The sequence below is a fragment of the Argiope bruennichi genome, chromosome 1 (assembly GCF_947563725.1).
Source record: "Argiope bruennichi chromosome 1, qqArgBrue1.1, whole genome shotgun sequence".
Taxonomy (NCBI): domain Eukaryota; kingdom Metazoa; phylum Arthropoda; class Arachnida; order Araneae; family Araneidae; genus Argiope; species Argiope bruennichi.
Window position 1 is genome coordinate 90,148,791 of NC_079151.1, and position 25,468 is coordinate 90,174,258.

The following is a 25,468-nucleotide window of genomic DNA, read 5'->3' on the forward strand; positions in this document are numbered from 1 at the left end:
TTCCAAATGATACTCGAGTAAGAATACAGCAATATCGGCCACATTTTGTATACAGATTTATTATTAAATTTGTAGACTTCTGTCATATTTTGAACAAAAACCATTCACAGGAAGTCTGGCTGGATGGCTGTTCGAATAAAGTGAACTCGATAATTTCAAAACGTTAAGGTATAAAGATGAAATTTGGAACATGGATTTAGCATATCAAATGCAAACTCTTATCAAATTTTGTATCAAACATTTCAAAGGGGTGGTCGTATGTCAGTAGTCTATACTTTCGAATGCATGTAAACGCCATAACTCAGAAACGTAATAATTTAAATCGATTAAATTTAATAAATGTCGTTTCGAATGATAGGAAAATGCATTCAAAATATATATTCACATAATGCATTCAGTAAAAATTCTAAGGCAATAAATAGCGGCCTTACCTAAGGTCCACAATTTTATGCCGGGGAGGAGAATAAAAAATTTATTGGAGAATATACGAAAAAGTTTCGCGGAGAACATCCCATTGGTTATTTCACACATTTACAGTTTATCATACAGTTATTCATACATTTACAGTAGGATTCGTCATATAATGCTGAACTATCAGAACTGGTGACGAACTTCCAACGAAGCCATCAGAACTGGTGGCAGCTCCTTCCCTCCAGATTTTCTTGACGAATCAGTGGTTGTTCGTTTGACCCTCAAATGATTCAACACGTTTCAAGCTAGAATAAATAACTCACCATCTGGAGAATCAACTCTTGAACTCATAATACTCTGAAGAATTGGATTTTCAACTAACCGAACTGATTGCTTAAAGGAACAGCTACTTTGTTAGACACCGATATATCTTTTTTATTACGCTTTTTTTTTAATAGTTTAATTTTGTGCTTTCATGTAATTGGCAAATCATCTACCCATATTCATTCAAAGCAAAACCAAATATCGTTTAAATTGCAGAACATTATTTCAAAGATTTTCTTTTTTCGTATTTGCAAATTATTATATTTCACTTTTTTTCTGAAAGAAGTCAATAAATCTAGCAAACTCTATATTAAACATATTAAAATTTAATTTCCTTTTTGTATGCAAGATACTCTAATTTACTTGAAAGTTACTATATTTGAATGCTTTATTATTTCGGGAGTTCATTATAATTTTATCTTTAAAATAATTTGCTTAGAGGAAAAAATAAAATTGATAAAAAACATCTGCTTATGGAAAGCGTGCAAAAGAGAGGAAAAAAATTTGTACTGCCTAAAATTAGTGACTGATCATCTGGCCCCAAAATCAAGACTTCCTCGAGGGGACACCTCTATCAAAAACAGGCGGCTGTAAAGCAACAGCATACAGTATGAAAAAGTACTGCTTGATATGAAATTGTATGTTTCATTTCTTTTATGTTTGTCACATTACTACGATATCGCGTGAACTGACTCCATTATATTTGTATAAACTAGTTGGCTTCCCGCTGAAAAGGTTCCAAATGCATTTACATCAAATTCTGAAGCTAAGCATTTCGCATCTCTAAGCAATACACATCCTGAGGTCTCTCTTTTAATAAATGGTCAATTAAATTTCACATTTCAATACATGTTTAATTTAATCAACATATTGAAACTTAATATTAATTTTTTATATTAGTAACTTATTGGAAATATAAATGTTTTTATTCATTTTAATTAAAAATTGCTTATTTATAAGCATGACAATAAAATTTCTGAAAAAATAGCCGCAATTATTAATTGATGATTATCTTACTACCAGATAAAAAATTATGAAAAGTATTTATTTTGAAAGAATAAATAAAAAATTTCAAATAAAATTATTATTATTTATTATTATTATTAAATTATTTATTATCATTATTATTAAATTATTTATTATCATTATTATCAAATTATAATTTGTTACCAGACCTATTAAGTTAAAAAAAAATAACGTAATCAATAAATGAATAAATGATATTCCAATATTTTTTTAATGATAATTCACACTTTAACTTACTTAATAATTGCATTAATATAAACATACATTACTGTCATAATACTTTATAATTCATAAAATGGGTATTTTTTTACACGTTAATGTGTATGGTAACTAGGCGAAAAATAATTTTAATTTATCCTTTTCAGTCTAAAGGCCCTAGACAACTACCTACTCGGAAATCCGCCATTGATGAAGTTCTATAATTTCCATTGAATTCTCGGTCATTCGGCTCATGTAGTCAAATGTATTGATTTCCTAACATTTCGAGGCATTCATTCAGTACTTCGAAACACCTTTTATTGTTTACCAATGCAGTGTCAAGCGCAAGCCGGAGACAAAGATCATGATTGGACTTGCACATCACGACTCTCATTGTAGTAGCAGATGAACTGAAAGGGGGAATCCTATCGACTTTCATCATCGATGAAGGGAGTTTCCATTATCAGGAACTGTCATCGCTTGACCCGGATGAGGAAGCTTTATGTCGAAATACGGGTTAAGCACATGCCGTCTTCGAGTTCTCTAATTTTCAATGCGGTCATGAGGAGAGATCGAGATGTGAGGTGGCTTTGACCTTGACGTCGCACGATTTTTTTTCTTTACGAGATACTATGCTGCCATGGAAGCATTATGTCGAAAGTTATTAATGAATATACCATGAGAAAGTTCAACTTGATGTCTGGGAATCTCTTTTCGTTCAAAGTTCAATAGGTATATTCCACACTGAGCATCTTTCGATAAATTAGTCAAGAAAGAATGAAACACTGAATTTTAATAATTCATGGTAGAAGTAAAAAATAAGTGGGGGCTCTTTTTTTAGCTATTAGCAAATTAATAATTTAAACTTCATAGAAGGTAATGTTACAGCAAATACAAAACTGACTGTCATTTAAAAAAATTAATAATGTCTTTCTTTTCACATTTATTCTATTTTATAATTAAAGATTTGCAATGGTATGAAAAATAACAATAAATATGAACGTTAACGCATATTTTAAAATATTAAGCACATTTAAATTAATCTCTAAAAGATTGATTTAAAAAATAATAATGTAATAAAATTTATATTTAATTCATTAATAAATAAAATATGTATAAGAAATCAAGAAAAAAAAAGGCCGCTTTCTCTTAGTAATTTTTTTTTAAAAAAATTTAATAAATAGATAATAATAAACATGAATGTTAACGCATGATTTAAAATATTGGGAACATATAAATTAAATTTCTAAAAAAAATGATTTAAAAATTATAAGTTAATAAAATTTTTATTTAATTCATGAATAAATAAAATATGCGTAAGAATTCAAGAAAGAAAGAAAGATGCCTTCTCTTAGTATATTTCACAAAAAACTTATAATTATTGTCTTATAGAAGAGAATTTCATTGAAAGTGTGAATAACATTTAATGATATAATATTATAATACTGATGTGACACTTTAAAATAGTTTATTTTAAAATCACAAAAACAATAGAAGATAAAAGTTTTCATTAAATGAAATAATTTCAATTCATTATTAAAATTATTTCATTTTAATAATGAATTAATTGTAAGTTCATTATTTAAAGTTTTCATTAATATGATTCATCATTAAATAGAATTTATTATTATTGGAATAAATAATAAATTATGGAAATTCTCATTTTTTTTCTTCAGTCAATAAATATTTACTGCAAATTTCTTGTTAAACAAACCTACACTCTTTTCATTAATTAATTCTATAAAAAATGTTTAGAAGAATTGTCAATTTTTATACTTATTTATTTTTAAAAGTTTTTCCAAATAATTCTAATAAATAATAAATTAAGCTTAGGGTGAATAACAATACATTATAAAACAAATTCCGGTAATTATTCTCATGAAGAGCCGCTGTTTTCCTCCCTTGCCTTCTCCCTTTTGTATGCGCCTATCAATTTAAGAGCAATGTGCTGTATGCTTCGAAATATTAATAGGTTAATTATATGAAAAGGTCGTCATAAAACCTTATGTAAGAATCAGAGATAGCATCATTAGCAAATGTAATAATTGTCCTCGCTAATGTACTTACTAACTTAGTGTTTGGAGGGTTCATAAAATGACATCTAAGGACTTGAAGAAACTAAACTGTCTGTGATTATTATCGCTTTAATTTAACGATAATTCTAAGAAATCGCTAAATATAATGATTAGCATAAGTATTGTAATTTTCTTTGAGGCAATCATCACGCTTAAAGAGATGTTGCTTCAAGATATATTCATCAATGGTCAAATGACAAAAAATAATGATGCAATGATGCGGAAAGAATATTGATGTATTTTTTATATGTATTTAATTATCTCTATTTTATATTTGTAAGGATGAAATTTTATATTGGAGTTTTCACTCACTCCTTGGTGTACCTGACTTTTAAAATTTTATATGCTAGCATATTATTTAACACAGCGCACTACTTTGATATTTTAAAAATTTGTTATTTAATGAAATAATTTTATCAAAAAGGATGGAACTATTCAAAATTGAATAGGAGATAAAATTGACTTTGTGATTCCATAAAGTTTATAGTAATAATGAGGTACAAATTAAAGACTAATATATAGAAAATAATTTTTAAAAATTATACTTTTCAGTTACTCTAAGAAAAATCTTGTTTGTTTCTTATGGCACTTGCCACTGACAAGCCCACTGTTACGAAGACAGCGATTTAAGCCTGAGGGGGAACGTCTCTTATTTTTTATAGCAGCGCCAACTAGGGCCAAGAGTACGACTTTGCCACTCACGCATCACTCATTCGCTTGCACAACCCCTTTTTACAGGAGGGCACATTCACACATCTCACAGATAGAACAACAACCATGCCCAAACCGGGACTCGAACCCGGGACGCCCAGATCACGGGGAAGACGCGCTACCCCTATGCCAGGACGCCGGCTAAGAAAAATCTAATTTGGAATAGTATTGTTTATTAAATTTTTATATAGCTTTTAATATAATCTGTAGATTAAAAGGAGTTCAATTTTGGTAACATTTATCAAATGTATTGTAATATTCAAGATTTAGGGAAAAGATCAAATGCGTGAATCATTAATTACCGCAAATCAAGAAATGTTTTGTTCTGCAATTAATTTTTGAGTGAATATTTATTAAGGCAGTTAATAGTAATTTATTTAATATCGAAAATACTTGCTTGCTAATATCAATTAAGTTGCTTACTTAATCGAACTACTACTAATAAAAAAATTAAAGGTTGACAAAAAGAGTGGCAATGTAGTTTAGTCAAATTATCATGAAAAAAAATCAGTTTGTGGGGAAAAAATGTATGAGATTTCAAACCAAAACAAGCCTCTAAATTTACATCTGGATAAGTTCTGGAAGAGGAAGTGGAAGTTCAAATGTCGGTTTTTTACATTTAAATAAAAAGCTATTAATTCCGTTAAAAAAATTGTATTTAAAAGTCATAGGTATAGTAAAGATATATAAGATGATACATTGAACTTTATCATTGGTTAATTAGGTTCAGAAGAAAATTTTCATTTTTTTTTTTAAATTGAACAGAAATTTCTGGAATTTTACTTTAATACGTATCTATAGAAGATAATTAATAATAAAAATTAAAGACTTATATTTGTATTATTTTTTTGAAAAATTCAACTTCGTTAAAAAAAAAGCAGTTATTAAAAAAGGCTTGAAAATACTTTTCTATCCATCAAAATTTGCAAAAAGAAAAATAATCTTATTCTATATATGTTGTTCTTTGATTTTGAATGTTTCATAATGGTTGTTTCCAGAGGAAGGAAATGAAAATTGGGCCTGAAGTGAAAATTTTCTCTTAATTATTAAGCCTGAAAATATTTCCACATTTCCAGATGACCATTTCACTCACGAATTATTATTAACCGCGTTTTTAAAACACTAAAAATAAGATTTGTTTTCTTTTTGAAATTGAATTGCTATACCTTTTGTTTCTTTCGTTTTTTAAAATCGATTAAAATATTATCTAAAATTAGAAAATAACCCTTCTAGAAAAAAAAAAGCTATTTTTCGCCCTGCAAATTCCGATTGATAAAAATATACTTATATATTTTTGGACGACCTTTGTTTTGCAACTAAGTCGAGTTTTCCAAAAATTAATACAGATATTGGTCTTAAATTCCCTTCTATAAACACGCACCTCAACTTCTCAGAAACTCGTCTAAATTTTTTTTTAAAAAATGAAGAAAAAAAAATTCAATTTTTTACCTTTTAAAATTTACTCCTGAACTAATTAAGCTATTATAATGTTCAGTATCTCATTTTATAAATATTTTTAATACCTATAATCTTTAATTTTAAGCCTTTATTCTTAGATTAATAGATTTGCATTATTTTTTAAATATTTTTCATTTATATATATATATATATATATATATATATATATATATATATATATATATATATATATATATATATATATATATATATATATATATATATATATATATATATATATATATATATATATAACATTTTGAATATTTTTGATAGCTTGGTATTTAAATACTACATTCCCCTTTATTTTCCATGTAAGGAACAATATTTTTGCTTTCATTTTTGTTTAAGTCAATTTTACAATCATCAAATAGAGTCTAGAAGCTTATAGTTTAGTTTACATTCTTGATTTCCTTCGTGATATGTAATTATTAGAGAAATATCGATCGTTCACGACTAAATCGCTCCTTGATTGTTGAGTACTCTATGCAAGTTGTGGGTTATGGCTAAAGAAACGAAACTATGCAAAGTAATTAAATGTGCCAAACTAATTTTCAAAGTTGAGAAAAGTGACCCAATAAAGAATTTTTCAACTTTCTCATAAATTACTCATGTATTTCTCATATTATAGCAATATAGAATAGGTATTGTTTGTATTCATTACAATATTTCGTATAACAGTCGACAGAATGAAAATATTTCTTGTTTTATATTTATTTCATCAAAACCTCACCGTCATAAAACCTCCTGTCAGATCGTTTGGTGATGTTTTGGTGTCCTTGAGATTGAGCTGAACAACACTGCAGAGTAAGCAGACCAACCACCAATAACAGCAGAGTCAAAGGCATCGTGATCCTTTGGTATGAGCATGGGGAATCTTGGGGCTGTAACGAAAAAAATTCATTCATTAAGAATTATAATTTAAAATGTAAATGATATCATTTTCTTCCAAAACATTCCATTCATGAACAGCTTATTTTATTTGCTATTTAGAATTCTATGAATTTAAACAATATTATTTAAACTTTTTTAATTAATAATACTTTATAAGAAATGTACTAGTTTTGAAAGAAAAAATTGGAATGCTCATTATAAAAAACTTTAAATTTAAATAACTGTAGTGCCATTAGATCAGATAAGAAAGGTTTATTTCTGTCCGTGTGTGTATTTTAAAAGTTGGGTATATTTAATAAAAATATGACTAATAATGCATCTTTTTTTGCTAAGTAATTCTTGTTAAAACAAATTCTATGAATTCTAAAAAATGTAAAATCAAGTAAGACGTTCTTTTTTTTCCACTCAAAAGGAAATTTAAAGAATAGGTATTATTTATATGGACTACAATGCTTCGAATAACACTCGATGTACCAGTTGAAAGCAAAAAATAAATTTTCTAAAAGAAATCACCGTTTAAGGTTGATGATATTTATAAAGAAAGCAAGAACTCCTTTTGCAATTTTAAATTTTTTTAATAAAATAACCAGTCTCTTATAGAGAAATATTGATTTTTTATTTTGCTTTCATCCGCAGAATTACAGCTTCAATAGTATTTCAGTTATCAAATGACTTTTTTGGAACGGAATATTCGTATTTAAATATGACTCAAGCTAATTTTCCCTAAAAGCTTTTCCTTGAAATATATCCTAACATGTTTCCAAAAGGAATATGGAAGAACGCTTCTTATCTGAGAAATTTAATCATATTTTCAATATCAAAATAACACGACGAGTGTGATGGGGAGGCAAGCAAATTTAGAATTAATTGCATACATTTAAATTATGTTCCTGTAATTTCTTTCTTTTCTTTTTTAAATACCAAATGACAAAACTTCTATAAGTTATATGCAATAATAAATATTTGTATTCAGAAATACTTTTTTTTCAATTTATTTTTCTTTTCTTTTCTTTTTATTTTATTTTATATATATATATATATATATATCTTTTAATTTTTTGTTAAAAGATGTTTTAATGCTGCCAACATTTTCTGTTCTTAAAAACCAAACATTTAAGAGGTTATAAAAGTAAAAGAAGAAACCTTTGTAATTATGGCAGTTACAGTTATATGCAGTTCAATATATTACATACAATTTACAGTTATCTATCGGGTTCTTCAATATATTTCATGTCTTCCAAAATAATACATTTTTATATAAACAGTATTATGGAATAAATAAAATCGTCAAATGTTCTAATAAGCGAATTATCTGTTCTTACAAAAGTTTGCAATGATTGAAGTCAAATATTTGAAAAATAAATAAACTAACTTATTTATTTAAAAAGAATAAATGACGCTGAACTATAAAATCTGAAACAGTTTTAATATTTCTATCTTTTATAAATATGCGTTTTTTAATGATAATGTAACATAATGAGTTAGATTACAAGTTGCATAGGAAATATATATCATTGGCAGATATATTCATCTCATTTTAAAAAGTTGATTACCAGAAAACAAGTTCCATTAAAAATCAAAATGTTGAAAAATTATTCAATAAACATAATTACTTTTTTTCAGATTCAACATTCTTTAACAAATATCAAGTATTTCACTATTATTTTGTTTATCTAAGCATAACTTCTAAAGTTCAAAATAATTACAACACCGTCCCATGGCATACCAACAGCAAAATTGCATTGTTTTCATAATTTCAATTTATCTTATTTTAATGATAAAAAAAATTAACTTTAAACTTTCTTACAAAATTGATAAACTAATCTGCATGAAAACAAATTGTTTGTGTGAAATCAAATCTGTAATACTTTTACATGCGCGATTTAACACGTAATGACTCGAGTTATTTATCCTAAATACATTAGATGAATTAAGTTAATCGAAATGATGCAACAAATGAATATGCAAAACAGCACTCACTGTAAACTAACCCGATTATGAAGGTAGATCTAAACAATTATTTCTGATCATTATCATGGTTTCGCTAGATTTTGCAGATAAAAACCATTTTCTTTGTTTTAATTCGGTAAATAAATTCTATTTTCAAGTATAAGAAGTAATATATCATAATTGACGAAACTTTTTGGTATAAATATGAAAATACTTAAAAGTATGAAGTATATTTCTAAAAACCAAATCGAAAGACCCTATCAAAATAAGATTTAAGATTTTGTAGATGCCAAAATACTGATATCACAACAAAATGCATGTTAATAAAATTATTTGAAGTATGAGAAAATCCGCATAGCCATCTATCAATCAGAAAGTAAAAAGAAGGAAAATAAACTAAGGCTCTTACAAATAAATGAATTCATTGTTATGGTTTGTAATTAGAATAAAATTATTCTAATTAGGTAATTTTACAAAATTATAAAAGAAAAATACACATCGAAGTCTGTTGTTAAAAATTTTATGTAGCATTTTATATTTGTATCAGTTTTCTTGCTGATGTCATGAACCACACTGTGAAGTTTAACTTTCCGAAATATCTCAGCCATTACTTTTTCAGAGCAGATGTCGTAAAATTAAGATTCAAAATACATTCTGTTGACAACAAAATGCTCCAAAAAGAAAAATTTTCTGTCGTGGCAAAGTATGTTCTCTAATCAGGTCTTTTCCCTGCATATAGACCTGATTGATCATAAACATTTTTAGGACGAGCTCGAAAATGTTACTTATAATATGAATATGTGATAAGACATAAAGTTTGATGTTGGCTACCATAGGACCCGTATTCAATAACACTTCAGACCGTGATTTTCGAAATATCATGCGTTATTTTCATTAGTGGAAGCAATTGAAAATAATACTTCTGACTTCACAATCATTTGAAATTTCATAATATCCTTTTTTTTCTACAATCTCCAGATAATAAACTATGTCTTTGTTAAGCGTCGATGTAAGAGAAGGCAGTTATGTTTCCGCTTAGTGAACATTAGATCTGAGATACTGTTAAAAGGATCTGTAGTCATTAAAATATATTATTCAATAGTCGTATTCTTCTGTTCCGTCATAGTAGGCGATATTTTGACTAAGTATTGGATTATTTATATCAATTATATGCAAGAATAATCTAGCAAGGAGAGGTGATATCATTATGCGAATACAAATATTAAGTTATTCTTTAAAAATAATTTATTTTACGGCAGTTTTTTAATTCTTACTTTCAAACTCCAAAAATCACAGATTTAACCTTTAATCCTTATATGTGTTATTTTAACCAGGGGAAATGATTTAAACATCAAGAAAACTTTTCTATTGTCGTAAAATATGTTCTCTAATAAAGTCTTTTCCCTGCATATAGACCTGATTGATCATAAACATTTTAGGACCAATTCAAAAATGTTATTTATAATATGAGCTTGTTATAAGACATAAAGTGTGGTGTTGACTATTATCATAGGAACTATATTTAATAGCATTTCAGATAATGATTTTTGGAATATCCTGAATTATTTTCATTGGTGGAAACAAGTGAAAATAACACTTCTGATTTCACAATCATTTGAAATTTCATTTCTTTTCGACAATGTCCAGATAATAAACTATATCTCTGTTAAGCATTGATGTAAGAGGGCAGTTACGATTCCGATTCCCCCAAATTAAATTTACTTCAAATATTTTAGCATTGTTTGCTAAATGAACATTTTTTCCCCTTATGCCTTTCTTTCCCTGTTGACTATTCCCATTTGGAACCATATTTAATAACATTTCAGAAAGTGATTTTTATAATATCATGCGTTATTTGCGTAGGTGTCAGCAAATGAAAATAATACTTCTGATTTCACAAACATTTGAAATTTCATAAGATCCATTTTTTGGTAATCTTTATATAATATATTGTGTCTCTGTTAAGCCTCGATGTAAGAAGGAATTAAGACTCTAGTTCCACCAATGCGAATTTGTTTCAAATATTTTAGCATTGTTTGCTATACGAACCTTCTTATGTCTTTCTTTCTCACATGTCCCAGTTTCTTGCCGAAATATCTCAGATTTTACATCCCCGCCAACATCCTTTGAACAGACTTTTCAATCATCAGAAAACAAGGAAGCTCTCAGTATTCTTCTAAAACCCACCGGCTCACTTTTGACTCTTTTCCTCAAAAGCTCATTTCCGAGTTTTATTTTCCAAGAAACTTCACGAAGTGATCCTCTTTTAGACAAAAGAGGGCAAATTTTCTCCGGTAATTCGCATTGTTATGCACGTCAGTGAAGGACCGACGTTGACAAGCAAAACTCTCTTCTCGCTCTATTTGCCACTCTAACAGAGAACTTCAATCAGTTTTTTTGAATCGGACTCGCGAGAATTGATTCACTTTTCCTTCTGAAATGGACTTTAAAAAAGGATAAAATGAATTCAGACTGCTTCTGTGAATTGACTGACATATTCAAAATTTCGACAGGGTTGAATGGTCGGAAAAATTTGGACGCTCTGATCAACAAATTATGTGTCTTGGTATATAAAAAGTGACATGTTTATATGAGAGAGAAAGTGGATTTAAAATAATTTCATTGATTTAAAGTACTTGAAGAAAAAAAAAAACAGCATGTCCAAAATTGTTCTTGTATGTTTCACTGATTTATTGATTCCAGATTGACTGATATCACTTTATCAGTCAATCTGGCAGTCAGTTATCAATGAACTTCCTTTATGTAATTATTTTTAAATCATACAAATAAAGAAAAGCACTTATTTTAGAACGCATATACGTTATTTACTTAGCTAGATTTAGTAATTTTTTAAATAAAAGGCGTTAATAGTAAAAAATGAAATAAAAAGCGATAAGCTGTATTATTTTTAATCAATATTTTTTGCAAGAAAAATAATATTTCAGCATTTATAACAAAGAAATATATTTGATTTGTTTTATGTATTCTTAGCAACTCATAAATGAGAAATAATCAATTTATTGTCTATAACGGAAATAATTCAAAAATAATCATTTGAATGATAAAAAATTACTACAAACATTTAATAAACACTAGGAAAATTTTGAAATATTTTTGGAGCTTAAAAAATGGAATTCAGTCTCCATTTCATGATATTTATTAATTTTAATTTTTTAAGCCTATGAGTCTCGCTCTAAAATTGTCATTGCCTTAAAATCTTTTACTCGTGTGAATTAAAATGACTAAAGCTATTTGCCAATATAAATTCTGTAATATATTCTCTTATTCCTCTGTATCTGAAAAAGTTCAATGATACAAGAAAAACGATATATCTTGAAAAAAATTTCATAACATAAAGATATTATGAGAAAGAAACTTATTGTTGGTTTGTACATGTTATTTTAATATTAATAAAGTAGTTTTCAACTAGAAAACTAGTATTAGTGTAAAATAAATTAATTTTCGTTAGAATAGTTTTTCTTCATGAAACATATAAAATTTGTTACAGGACATCACTATGCAATGAATATGCAAAAATTTCTTTTACCAGTTCCAAATAATTTATAAGAGGTCAATATGTATTTAATATATATTTCTTTTCTTGCTTTAGAACTCATAATGTTTATAAAAGAAACACAAGATTTTTAAGCAAACGTAATTCACCTAAACACAACTGCTAAGAGTTACTACTTAGATCAGTTAAATTTTGGAAATGAATGAGCAAGTACTTTTAAATATCATCTTGTGCATTTATAGTTATTTTAAGATGTTCACAATTTCAAATTATTTATTAAATTTAAAAAAATCAATTAATTTTTCATGAATTTCTAGTAACAATAATTTTATATTTTGAAATTCTTTAGAATAACATCTGATACAGTAGATCTTTACCTGTAAATAAAACAAAATTCATAAACAAATCAGTCTTGTGCCAGTATCAAATTTCTAAATAATCTTATAATTTCATACTCTTTCAAGGAGCATATTAACAGATTTTTCACATTTTTTTTCAATTCAATTTCACATTTGCAGAAAATATTCGATAATTTATTAAGATTATGTTCAAAAGAATTACAAACGATTAAGGCCTTTTGGCAATTAAATAAAAACGAGCCCTGAACTCATTTTTTTAAAATATCCAGTTTGTTAAGTAAAATAAAAATTCGTTGATATATTGATGGAATTCAATATTACGCCCACACCATTTATAAGAACGTGTTTACTGAAGCTTGACTAAAGCTCTAAGAACTATTACAAAACATAATGCTCAAGACCTCTTCCCTACTCAAGCGCAAACACAATTACAGGATTCAATAATACATTAAAAAAAAGAAGGAAAATGTTACAATTCGCATGTTCCTTGTTCTTGTTAATTTATGGGCAGAGGTACCAGTAGATACCGCAAAAATTATACTTCTTTTTTCTTCTACTTATAAGTTTATGGACGAGGTCTTTGATTGTTTAAATATCATTTCTTTCGAATTGGAAAACGTTCCGTTAAATTGAGCGGTAAATTGCTGATGCAGTTCACTTTCACGGAACGCGTTCACAATGTGTCTTTCGACACTCAAAAAGTCGTCATCCTTTCTGCACCATTTCCATATATTTTGAAATTTGTTGACCTCTCTACTAGAAAGAGTGATACAAAGACACAACAAATGACGCCGCGGTATGTCATGAAAAGAGAAAAAAGTGCGCAATAAATTTGTATGCCATTGTAAATTATAGAATTGGAAGCACGCAAGAGAAAAAAAATAATGAAATTTTAAGCATTTTTTCGCGTGATGGCTAAGCTTTCACTGCAGAATTACTCATGAATTGGTGTACGAGTACGAATTAACTTGTTTGATAAATTGAAAACCGCGGACTTAAACATGGCGATTGTTCAAAGTTAGGAAATTTGGACTTTGTTTCGTAAAAATGAAATTTCAGAAATCATTGTTGTATTATTTCAAAATAGTTTGATTTTGGGGAATTTTTTTTTTTTTGGGGGGGGGGATAAAGAGTCATCCTTGACTAAACAGCATATGCTATTTATCTGAAAGATAATATTAATGTTTTAACAATAATGTTTTTAAAAGAATAATTAAATTTAATTTCCATTATATAATTATATAAAAATTTTCAAACTTTTAGTTTAATAGCAGGATTTTATTCGAATTTTAGATTTGCATATCAATTCTTTCTTTAGTAAGGCAATTTTGCATCATATTTTAATAGTAAAAGAAAATTTCAAATACTAAATATTTAGCAAAAAATGATTTAAAAAAATTTTTGCTTTTATGCTGCAATTAGAATTTTATATTATTAAATATAATTTTTCAGAAAAATTTATATTTTCTATGAAATTTAATTATAGTTTTTTCTTTGCTATATAAGTATACATTTTTAAAGAAATAAATATTATTTTGAATTCTTATTTGTTAGTATGTTATGCATGAGATTCAAAGAACAAAAACAGAAACTTACAAGATATGTGGATTTATGCTTTTGTTGTATAGTTTAATGCTCTTCAAAAATAAATATATCTATAAAATTTCCTTCTTTAAAAGCAATACGTATATTTTTATTACTTTTATTTTAGTTCTTACTTATTTCACTGTATTTAAAGTAAGTAATTCTGAGATTTATTGGGAGAATTAACAAGACATTTTCTCATTCTGTTTATAACTAAACATGAAAATCTGAAAAAATTATAAATAATTTTGAAAAAGAAAATGAAACGAAGAGAAATCATCTTTAAATAAAATTCACTTTAAAATTTTATTTATATTAACCACTTACAGAAAAATTCTGAGTATTTCGAATTTGTAAGTTACTGTAGAAATTCATGAAAAAAGTTGAAATTCTCATTAAATTCATAAATATGAATTAAATTCTATAATTTAGATTAATTATAAATAAGATGATCAATGCTTGGTTTGGCATTTTACGGTCCTATGCAGTGAATAGTGTGAAACAGCTCTTTTAATAAGCTGGTTAGTTTTGTTTCACACATCAACATATTAATGATTAATGTACGAAAATCTACTATAAATGTTTATTTTAGTAATGTTGAAATGTGCTAGTTTTTATTTTTAAGTTTATAATGACTCATGATTTAGAGAGTAATTATGATTGGCAAAGTGTTAATGTTTTCCTAATAATTTATAATTCATAGAATTTGTATTTTTAAGATTTTTTTTCACAACTAGGTTAATAATATCTTTTTAATCGACTTGTCTGCGGTTCTCTCAACTCAGTGGCCACAAATTTCTGTCTGTTCGGAAATCCGCCATCTAACATGACGTCATCTGCCAGATGGTGACGATGTCATAGAGTCATTCACGGTTAATCTTCAACGGAATCCAGTCTCAATTTGTGTCTCTACTACCAAACCACTATGATATAAAAGTATATTTACACTATATGATATGATACATATAAAAATATTATACTATTCCTTAAAATAAATTTATTTTACCACAACTTCTTAATTTGAGCTTTCAATATTTCTTGATAAAGTGAACTATACATCTCATAAGTATATATAATTGTGCACAGTCATCTGTAACTTCGAGCAGAATTAAAAATATTCCCATCATTCATATCTACGTCATTAACAAATGAAAAATCCCAACTTCATTTTGGCGTCTACCAATTAAGATTTTTATATTTAAATTTACTGATTTATCAGTCTATGAATAAACTTATCCACGAATAAGTAACAAAAGTCAATGAGCTGAGGTCTTAATTTTTGTTATTTTCTAATTGATTACATTCTTCTTCCACGGTCCAAACTTAAGGTTATTGCTAATATTTCCTTTCAACGTTTTTTTTTCTAATTTTATTTTATGCAAATGTTTTTTGTTTATTGACCATTATTTGTTTTAACTCGATTTTAATCATTAATTTTGATTTGAGTGCTCGTGAGCATTATAAATAGGGAACACTCCTACTGCAAGAACACAAAACTTTTAATGTTGTAATATATTTACATCTAAAGTGTGCAACGAATAATATTCTGTTTTTTTTATGGTTTTGTTTACCACTCAACAAAAGTGAACGGTATCTTCTACTACAAAATTTATTAGTTAACTTGTGACAGTTAGATTTGAAATATTGTTAAAAGGAGCCGTAGCGATTAAAGTCTATAATCCGATATCGTATCCGTCTATTTAGTCATAGTAGGAACTATTTTGATCAAGTATTGGATTATTTCTATAAGTTACATAGATAGATAGATATGTATATTAGATATATATATATATTATAGTATAAATTAGATAAATAGATCTGTATAGTTAGATAGATAGACTTTCAAATGACTTGTCATGATTCACAGATTCACAGATTTAATCCTTGTATGTGTTATTTTAACCATGATAAATGGTTTAGACATCAAAACTAACCCCGAAGGCAAATAGTAAGCAGTATGAAAAACAAGTTGTGTGATTGGATCACTTTCTATAGATAATGAAACCCACTGGCTTAGAAGATTTAGAATCATAAAGAAGATGCAATTGGGCTGATTCGTTTTCCAAGCCGGAGGCTGTGGGGCATATGAACTCGTTTCAGACGTAACCGTATTATAGAAATCGACTCTTTAGTCTCTGAATCCTGTTATTGACCTTTCGTTTAGCATTTCACTGCCAAGAGCAACAGGTGTGTGGAATATAAGGGAAGATACTTATTTCATTGTGCTACCTTTCTGCTGGTCACTGAATTTTACATTTTCAACTAAATGAAGAAGTTTGCATTAGATTTCAGGTTATTTTTAAGATAACGTTTTGAAATGAAATTCTAGAATTGGAATACATGAAATCTAGAAAAATAATAGATAGTGATAACAGTGTCTTAATTTTGGATTTATAAATTTTTAATGATTTAGATTTGTTCATGTATTTTTACCTAATCACTGTCTCGTACCGATAACCTTTTTACTGTTTATGAAAGGTAGCAATATTTGTCTGGTTTTCAAGATAATGTTCAGGAATGAAATTCTAGAAATAGAATACTTAAAATCAAGCATGCAATGATAACAGTGTATTATCATTGCAATAATAAATTTTTAAGGGTTTAGATTTTTTTCGTGCAATTTTCGTATTCATTGTCTTGTACCGATAATCTTTTTACTCTTTATGAAAAGTAGCAATATTTGTCTTGTTTTCAAGATAACTTTCAGGAATGAAATTTTAGAAATGGAATATATGAAATCTAGCACAATAACTAATGATAACAGTATATTATCATTGGATTAATAAATTTTTAAGGATTTAGATTTGTTTTTGTATTTTTGCATATTTAGTATATTGTACTGACAATCTTTTTACTGTCTATAAAAGGTAGCAATATTTGTCTGGTTTTCAAGATAACATTCAGAAATGAAATTCTAGAAATGGAATATTTAAAATCTAGCATAAAACATATAATGATAAAAGTGTATTAACATTGCATTAATAAATTTTCAAGGGGTCAGATTTGTTTTTTTGTATTTTTGCATAATCAGTGTACTGACAATCTTTTTGATGTCTATAAATATTAGAAATATTTGTGTAGTTTTTAGAATGCTTACATGTACTTGTCGATTTAAAAAACACTATTTTGTGTCTGGCAAAAGACTTGGGGTTTTCACGTTTCTAGGTTTAATGCGCAAAATCAGCAGCGAATTCGATTCATTGATGTAAAATTTTTGTACATTTCGCATTGTCTTAATATTTATCGAATGCCATTTTTTTTACATTTTTTCTGGCCATACATTTCGCATTGCCAGAAATGATTTGATTTTATCCAGCTCTTACGCATCAAAATTAAACTAATTATTATTGTGACATAGTTATGACATATAGAACTCCAGTTTTCCTACAAAATATTTTGACAAATCTAAAGAAATAGATATAGATATCAAAGAAATAGTTTTCATTGTCTGACGGAGGATTTTTTCAGAGCAATGTTTTGATTTGAAATATTAAGTTGGCAATGTGAAAGCAATTCATCTATCAGTTTATTACATTAAAGGAGCCGGCGTCCTGGCATAGGGCTAGCGCGTCTTCCCCGTGATCTGGGCGTCCCGGGTTCGAGTCCCGGTTTGGGCATGGTTGTTCTATCTGTGAGATGTGTGAATGTGCCCTCCTGTAAAAAGGGGTTGTGCAAGCGAATGAGTGATGCGTGAGTAGCAAAGTCGTACTCTTGGCCCTAGTTGGCGCTGCTATAAAAAATAAGAGACGTTCCCCTCAGGCTTAAATCGCTGTCTTCGTAACAGCGGGCTTGTCAGTGGCAAGTGCCATAAGAAACAAACAAACAAACATTAAAGGAAATATTGAAGTGTTAATGATTTGTAAATAACGATTGTAGAAAAAGGGGACATATGTGTTTTTTTTTGTTGCCTTTGATTTAAATAGCGAGTAATGTGTTTTACTAATTCTTTTCAAAATAGTTGATGTAGTATCAAAAAATTTATTTTAAAATTCCTACTTATTGAGTTTTGAAAAAATTCTTATGAGTTTTAAATACACTTTTACCAACTTTTAACAAATATTTCTCGAATAAATTTTGTAGCTAGAGCAATCGATTCCTATACTAACTTTTAATGCAATTATGGCGTATAATTATGATAATAACAATGTTTACATACATTTAAAACATTTTCTTTTATATTATTCTTATTAAATAAACATAAATCGTTAATAATTTATTTTAAAAATCTTTAGAATGAATGCATTTAAGTTGTACCAGATTAAATAAATGATTGCTTACATTCTTTCGAAATTATTATTTTATAGAATATTTCAATATCAAATTGACAATATAAATCGGGTACAAATTGAATAAATTACAATTTTATATTTACAAAACATACGATTGAAAAATACAACTAAAACCAAAATAAAATATTTCTAATTCTATGTGATCATTCAGTGCGGTTATGTGAATTTTTTTCAACAATAATCTTTATAAATATTAGCGATATAAAAATAACGAAACTAATATTATATTTTGAAATGTAATTTCTTACTTTATTAGTTATACACGAGGAAACTCTAAACACATATATCCAAAATGAAATCGAAGAATTTCATAGTATCAATTATGTTTTACTCGAATATTAATGCATCCAATTTATCAAAAAAAGGAAAAAAAAAAATTAAAGAAAAATATCAGAATGAAAACAAATCAAGTGTGAAAATATTCGTTAATGTTTGTAATATACATAAATAAATTTCACTTAAAATCTAAAGCTTCATGAAGAATTTCAAATAATTATTTATTTAATAAGAAATATTGTCATCTGGTTCTTTTAAATAAAAAATTTTCGATATCAAAGCAAAAAATATATAATAAATTTTGCAGTTAAATTACTAGTGTCGAATAATGATCAGATAAACAATTTTTCAGGTAAATCATTTTTTCTTTTCCGCTAGATGCAATTTAAAAAATAAGCTACAAATTATTTCAGAATTTCATGTATTATTTAATAAATACACAAATCGATGGGCAATATAAATCTACAAAAAATTAATTGCATTTTACTTGCAATTAATTGCTTAAAATAATTTCATTTTTATATTGATCCATATCTCAAATGAAAGATGAAATGCTGAATTAATGATGTGTCTATATTATTATATCAAATTAAAAATCGGTAAGGAAAATAAAATAAGAAACCATTTAAAAAATAAATATTTTTATATCAACTTCGTAATTAATATAAAAATGACGCTCATATTTTTGTAATTTAAATATTAAAATATAAAATTTTGTTATAAGAATTACAAAATGATATTTTTAAGGATAAATATTAATAAAGTGTAGGTCCTATAATTTTTCAACTTCCATTTTTAAAAAAAGTAATTTTTAAATTTTAGTTCTGCATAATTTTGTGTCTTTTTTTTTAAATAAAAAAAATAATTAAAGAAAAAAAAATAGACTAATTATTATTACAAATGCATTTATTTTGTATATAATTCAATTTCAATAAAAATTCTGAAGGAGTAGCAATATTTTTAAGGATTGCTTAGCTTCGGATTGTTTTCTCTTATTTCTTTCTTAAAGAAAAAAAGGAAGTCATCATTAATGGCTTCTTAATAGAAGAGCAATTAGTGTTTCATGTATTAACAGTTTGTGGACAGTAATTATATATCAGTGATGCTTTCCGGATTCAGCTAATTATCAATAATCCGCTTAACACACTTGTTTACGGTTATAACTAACAATGATAATTTAGCATTGTTGTAGCTTAATTTCGCGATGTTACGTTATGTGCTCCATTTCGGCTGATGTTCTGGTATTTAACTATGAATAGAGTTTTCTATACAATAGCATAAAAACGAGCGCATTGTACAATCAGAATGTCAGACAACAAGAAGATGAAGTCACTCTTGCCTGCTGCTAAGATAATTAGTCTTAACCATTTTCCATAAATCATGCTCAGAAATTCTACTAATATGACTGACAAAATACTACTGACAAAAATGCAACAATCACACCACACTTTATTATTTTTATTTCATTATGTCTAAAGAAACAAAGAGAAAATATTGCAATCGTAAAAAAAAAAAAGGGATTTTACGCGTGTGATTAATTTTAAATTTTAAATCACGATGAGTCAGTGAAAAAAAAACGCTTTTGGAAATGATCTGTTTATTTGTTTGTCCGTGAACATGATTACACAAAAATAAACTAAACACATAAACGGATGAAATTCAACATGCAAATTTTGAGTAAAAATTACAAATTTCTATTAAATTTTGACAAAACCCATCAAAAGTGCTACACTCATGTCCATAAATTAAGGATAATTCAGAGTCACGCGGAAATCGAAATCTAAAATGCATATATCACCCGTAAAATGACTACCCACATCTTCAAAAATCATATGCAAATTGCAGGAAGCCACCAGATGACACCGATAATACGTCACAATGACGAGAGTGTAAGAGAGTGGTGTATAAGGAATACTGGCAAAGAAATAAAATTGTTCGCAAGCGCTTTATAAGCCTTTCAGTGCAGTAACCGCATAGTTATGGCACAAAGGGTGCATTTGGATGATTTTTTACGTGGTAGAATTATCGACCGTCTGAAATGTGGGCGTACTCAGCTGGAAATATCCGAGGAACTTGGAATCATCCATAGTGTCATCTCCAGGCTTTGGCAACGATTCCAAGATGATGGTAATGTGAGTAAACGTTACAGCAATTCAGACCGTGTACAGACGCTTAGGGCAGATTGGTCTATATGCTCGTAGGCCTGTCAGATGTGTTCCACTTAAGCGGCGGTCCAACGACCTGCGACCTCACGGATTTGGTCATAAATCTGACATCCAACCCACTAGGGGACCACACTCCCTCGTCGCCCGCGGTACGCCTGTAGTACGCCTGTAGTTTCCCGTAAAATGTCGGTAGATGGATAAACATCAAAGAGCCGGAAAATTTGTTTGGGCTATGGGGGGGAAGGGAGTCAAAGAAACTGAGGGTTTTGAGCGGTCGAAAGGGGAACGTGTGCCGTCTGAAGATTTCTCTGGTCGTGGGTCCGCTGCCACAGGCGGGGGTGGCACCACGAAGGAAGGGTGACAGTTTTATGACCACATCTGTGAAGACCATCCGACCGTTGGACCGCGGCTTTACTGCAACTCACTGTCGCCTGCGGTTAGCCTGGAGTAGAGAGCATGCATTGTGGACACCACAATAGTGGCTTGTGTGAGGTTTTCCGACGAATCCAGATTTAGCTTGCAGTCTAATTCTCGCCGGACTTTCATATGGAGAGCGTCAAGTACCCGTTACCACCAAGAGAACTTCATTGAACGACACCGTTACGGTGGTGCAGGATTGCTCGATTGTGGAGGAATTATTCTGGGTTCCAGAACTGACCTGCAAGTTCAAACTGGAACCATGACAGACCAAATCAATCGGGACGTCATTCTGGAACAACATGTACGTTTGTTTCGGGGTGCTTTGGGCTTAGAATTCGTGTTTATGGATGACAATGCCAGTTCTTACCATGCAGACATCGTGAACGAATGCCTTCGATACGAGGATATCACTCGTATGGACTGTTCAGCATTCTCACCGTACTTGAATCCAGTAGAGCATGTGTGGGACATTCTTGGCCAACGAGTTACAGCCCGTCAACCACCTCCTACATGTCTACCGGAACTTCGGAGAGCATTGCTTGATGAGTGGTGGGATATTCCCAAAGATCAGATTGATAATTTTATATCAGCATGCCTAGGCGTTGTACAGATTGTATTGCATCGTCTGGGAGACATACTATGTATTAACCATCATACCAATCATGTAATATTGGTATTTGTAAATAGGTGTTTTTTAATGATATCAAACATATAGCATCTTTTTTGCTCTTTACCTTTTGTTTAATGAATAAGCTTTACAAATAATTCACATTTGTTTTGTTTATGATTCTTTCTTTTGCTGAACTTGCATTATCCTTCATTTATGGACATGAGTGTATTATTTATCTGATTACCCACCCATAAGCCTGTGACTCGATAATTTAAAAATGCAACTCGCTAGAAGGATGAAATACAGTATTTTCTATTAGTCTTGAAAACGTATATTAAAATTTGGACCAGTTTCATCAAAAGGTTCACTTCTTCTATTTGAGTAAGTACGAATGCAATAACTGAAAAACGTAACAAGCTACACGTTTGAAATTGAGTGTATGGTACTGACATAAAAAATTTCAAATATGTATGAAATTTTAATGGAAGTGTTTAAATGAAGAAGGAGCCCGGTTACGAAAGCTAACTTATATGCAAACCTCCGTGGGAAGAATAGCCTTGATTCTTAACAATACTAACTCTTTTCCATGTTAATTGCCAACAATGAGGTATATGTGGGTTATTTCTACTTTTATACATTGTTTTCTATGATGCATTTAATTCTACGAAATTAAAATTAGTTTTTTTAACGACTCGTTTACTGTACAGAACAGCAATTTTTTTCCCCAATGGTGTTGGATATTTTTCATATAAACTTGAATAGGTATATTTAATTCAACAAATTTTTAGACAATCAAAATTTATAAATATAAGAATCTATATTTATTAGATACATGTTTTTTATTTTTTCATTTGCTCTTTTACATGATATAGATATAACAGTATTCTCTTAAAAAAATCTAATCACGGAATTTAATCCTACGATATTGAAACTATATGATTTTTTTTTAACTACTCGTTTACTAGGTCTTCTCTTTATAGGATAGCAATTTTTTTCAATGTATTTTGGATATTTTTCATATAAACTTAAAAAAGGTATTTTTAATTGAACAAATATTTAACCACATTTATAGAAACAAGATTATATTTTAGTAGATACTTATTATTTTTTATTTGCTCTTTTACATGCTGTACATATAACAGTATTCTTTCAAAAAAAATCTAATCAATAAAAAATATCCTTAAGTTTCCGTAATTCCTGCAAAGTGTACACTAATTACCTGCTAAATAACTTTAAAAATCAGAGCACGCGTACTTCAATCTGAGTGCTAACCGATAAAATATGCTGTTAATAAAATCCTGTAAAAAGAGAATGAAAGAATTTTATTTTAATTATTTCATCCTAATTCCTGAATCGCAATCAGTCCATCCCAAATGCAGTTCTTCTCTGAACGTAAGAAATTTATTTATGAATAAATTAATTTTCATATCCAGAAAAAGTTCTCCGCTACCCGATCATTAAAAACGGAACATGATTCAGTTCGCTATTTTGGTAGTTGGTCGTTATTTCTGGCGTTGCGGGCGTTTGCCCTCAATGCCAAGGTCGGGGAAAACGACTGCCGACGCATTCTGACCTACTTAGGTTGGGGTTGGTGCCCTATTTTTCCCACAGGGACAGAGAGAAAGATAAACTCTTCCTAAAGTAAAGTTGAAAAACCGAACTGGTTTCATTTAAAACAGTTATAATAGTCATCCGACTACTTTTTTGTGTCTTGGAGGCATATATAGAACTAAAATTCTTTTTTTTTTTTAAATTTTCAATGTTATTTATTCGAACCATACCCTGGGGGAATCGAAGATTATTAAGTTTCGTTTCTGAGTCTAAGTTGATTATTTCGCTTCTATAACCGTTACAGAGTTTGTTACAAATATAAAATTTAGTTGAGTAGGTTAAAGGATTTTTTAAAAGGAATCTGATAATATTTTTATCAATTTAATACTCGGCTTTGTTAAAAATATTTCTTAAGTTGAACAGGATAAGGAATTTTTATCCGTTTTTTAAGGAATCTGTCAGAATATCTACATTTTCAATCAAGTTTATTCAAATTAAAGTTAAAACAGGAATATTTTACAGAAAAATGTAAGCTATAAGAAAGAAAAATTGAAATGTTAAATAAGTATCTAAAAAAAATTGCATCCGTTACATGATTAAGTAAAGAACCTCTTTATTATGAAGAAATTTGATCAGAATAAGAGTAAATGATCTTATTATGTAATCATTAATAGTTTTTTATTTAAATTATTATTTTTTAATTTTTGTATAAATATTAATTGCGGTCATTTTTATTATATCTTTTAGAAACAAAAATCATCTTAATAAATTTTAGAATTACCACATAAAGACTTTCTATTGTGCATTTTTCATACAGCATGAAATATGCAATGTAGGGATGTTAATAAATACTATATACCTGTATATCCTCTTTATTGATCAATGATTATGAATATAGGTATTTCCACAATAGTTTTATGTTTTCTACAAAATTCTGAGGTTGGCATCTGTTTAAAAAGGAATTTATTTATTTTTATTTTATTTATTTATTTATTTTTGTAAATAAAGAATTTATTTACTTTGAAATTTCTCTTCCAGAACGAATATTGTCTCAAGTACTCTACCAGAATGAATAGTATCTCAAGCGTTTTACCAAAACGAACAGTGTCTTAATATAACACTCTTAGACTCTAAACAGGCAAAAATCTAAAAAAACAATAACCTGATATTTTGATTGTTTAATACTGTAAATTGCTTTCAGAAATAGCTTAAAGCAATTACCATTCTCATCAATCAAAAGAAAAAAGTTTCTTCAAATGTAAATAAAGAAGCTGGACACGGTCAATTGTTCCGTCTTTACGTCCCTCTTTTGCTTTCTTGTACACAAAGCGAACAAAGAGAAATTATTGCAACTGTTAAAAAATTAGAACTGGAACATTTGATGATTCTCCACTTTTCAGATGTTCCTGAGCGCAAAGAGCCCACATTTTTTTTAATTATATCTATCTATTTGTGAAAACGATAAAACACTTCAAGCTAGACGGATAAAATTTAGTATATATCTTTTGCATTACATTTGTAGGATTCTGTCAAATTTTGAGCAAAATCTGTCTGTTCGGCCGTCTGAGTGTAAGTGGTCACAATAACTATATAAATAAATAAAGAGCTTGACAAATATAATTCAGTGCTCAGTTTAAGCATCTAAAGTCCATC

The 25,468-nt window shown here is 28.3% G+C and overlaps 1 protein-coding gene across 1 annotated transcript in view; it reads right to left on the reverse strand.

The window, feature by feature from the left end:
• Positions 1-25,468, reverse strand: part of LOC129965768 (testisin-like) — a 75,315-nt gene that overhangs the window by 21,150 nt on the left and 28,697 nt on the right. Inside the window, exon 2 of the mRNA XM_056079945.1 lies at positions 6,937-7,087. Within this exon, the coding sequence (XP_055935920.1) occupies positions 6,937-7,087 (151 nt within the window). The remainder of the gene's footprint in view (positions 1-6,936; positions 7,088-25,468) is intronic.